General features: G+C 52.5%; 1 protein-coding gene across 1 annotated transcript in view; it reads left to right on the top strand.

The window, feature by feature from the left end:
- Positions 1 to 923, top strand: part of GATB (glutamyl-tRNA(Gln) amidotransferase, subunit B) — a 23,854-nt gene extending 22,931 nt beyond the window's left edge. Inside the window, exon 11 of the mRNA XM_010157037.1 lies at positions 795 to 923. Coding sequence (XP_010155339.1) covers positions 795 to 923 — 129 coding nt within the window. The remainder of the gene's footprint in view (positions 1 to 794) is intronic.
- Positions 924 to 1,937: the final 1,014 nt, after the last annotated feature.

Below are 1,937 nucleotides of genomic sequence, written 5' to 3'. Positions count from 1 at the left end.
CCAGGGATGGGGCATCCACAGCTTCTCTGGGCAACCTGTTCCAGTGCCTCCCCACCCTCTCCGGGAAGAACTTCTTCCTGATATCTAATCTAAACCTCCCCACTTTCAATTTAAACCCGTTACCCCTTGTCCTGTCACTACAGGCCCCTGTAAAAAGCCCCCCCACAGCTTCCTTGTAGCCCCTTCAGGCACTGGAAGGTGCAGTAAGTATCTTCGCTTTCGAATACGGCCCTTGCTCCTCGCAGGTGACTGCGCATCAAACACGAGCGGTCTGACAGGGGGTGGTAATGCTGATCCCTTCATGGATCGCCGTGATGCAAAGGATTCCTTGCTTAAAGGGAGTAACAGGCTGCTACAAAAACCCTCACGTCCATGCTTGAGGGACCTCGCAAATACTGTCAAATAGGTCACGATTCGATGCTAATTGCTGGTTAGAACTGAGTGTCATACTGAGTAAAAAGGTGGGTCCTCTTAGCAAGAAAGGTCCTTCTCATTTTTCTGGCTCTTTTCCAGGAAGTTGCTGCTCAGGTTGCAGACACTGTTAAAATCCAAACGCGTTTTCTGACTTTTTTCACGAGAAGAGATCTTTCTATTAGTTGCAAGGCCCAGCTGCTGCAGGGACGTGCTGTTGTCTCCTGGGAGCAGAGCAGGAGCTTATTGTGAAGCTGGAGGCAGTTTGTATAAATAACACCCTAGCCCAAAGGACACCAGTCAGTATTCCTGCCTTGGCTGTGGCGATGGCCCGCTTTCCTCTAACAGCGGGGTCTGCCCTTGTTTCTTTTTTCTCTTTACAGGTTCTGGCGATAAAGGCAGGAAATCACAAAGTTCTAAACAAGTTAATTGGCCTAGTGCAGAGAGAAACAAAGGGACGATCCAATCCGGTTCTGGTGAAGCAGTTGTTAGAGAAGAAGCTGTCCGAGTAGCCACCAGAGAAAAACCACACAAGCGGCCACCGAAGGCACGCGCTCCGCTCTGTTGGGTTCACCGCAAATGAACTTCCACGCCTCCTCGTGCAGCAGCAGGATCGTGGGTGATACTGCGAGCGGCATCCCACCCTAGCCTCCCCGGATGCATCGGCCAAAGGCCGGCGAGGAAACGAACAGCAGGACCTGATCCCCTCAGTTGTATCTCCCTCCCTTCAGTCTGGCATTCGGAAATGTGGTTTCCACACAGCCATTTGAAACAAGCCCCCAGGGGTGCCGGTGGGCACACGGAGAGCTGAAGCTGCAGTGCTTCGTTCTGTAATAAAGCGGGTATAAACGCGGCTCTTCCAGCTGCCTTTTTGCGAGAGGGGGAAACACGCAGATCTCGATCGCAGAATCTGCCGCTGCGCGCCGAGACCTCCTTGTAAGCGAGCGTGAGCACACGGGTATCCGCGGTGAGTAAGGTCACGTGTGCCTCCACACCTGGCAGGAGGGAAGAACCATCCCCGGCTGTCCTCCCCCTGGTTTCTGAGGGCTGGGGAAGGGATGAGGTCGCTAGCTGCCACACGGCATGCCTGAGGCTAGCGCAGAGATGGGAGTGCCTGCGTCTAAGAACGGGCGTCAGGTTCACTCGCTGCCTCCTTACGTACCCAAACGGCTGCTTTGCCTAGCTGTCGTGTTTAACTCCGGCTAGCCAAGTACCACGAAGCCGCTCTCACAAATCCCCCTCCCCTCCTCCAGCGGAGGGGAAGAATTGGAGGAAAAAGAAATACGGAAGCTCGTAGAATTGAGATAAGAACTATTTACTAATTAAATCTAAATTAATATATACAAATACTACTCATAATAAATAATTAAAATAACAGGAAATAAAACATATGATACACTTTCTCGCCACTCACTGACCGATGCACAACAGGTGTTGAGTAGGGAGAGTCAGACCCAGAGAGCCCGAGAGCCGCAGCCTGAGGTCTGGAGCCCAAGAGCTATGGCAGCCGGTTACGAGCGACACCC

The sequence above is a fragment of the Eurypyga helias genome, unplaced genomic scaffold (assembly GCF_000690775.1).
Source record: "Eurypyga helias isolate BGI_N326 unplaced genomic scaffold, ASM69077v1 scaffold12868, whole genome shotgun sequence".
In the NCBI taxonomy this organism is placed as follows: Eukaryota; Metazoa; Chordata; class Aves; order Eurypygiformes; family Eurypygidae; genus Eurypyga; species Eurypyga helias.
This window is presented reverse-complemented; position numbering and strand designations above follow the sequence as displayed.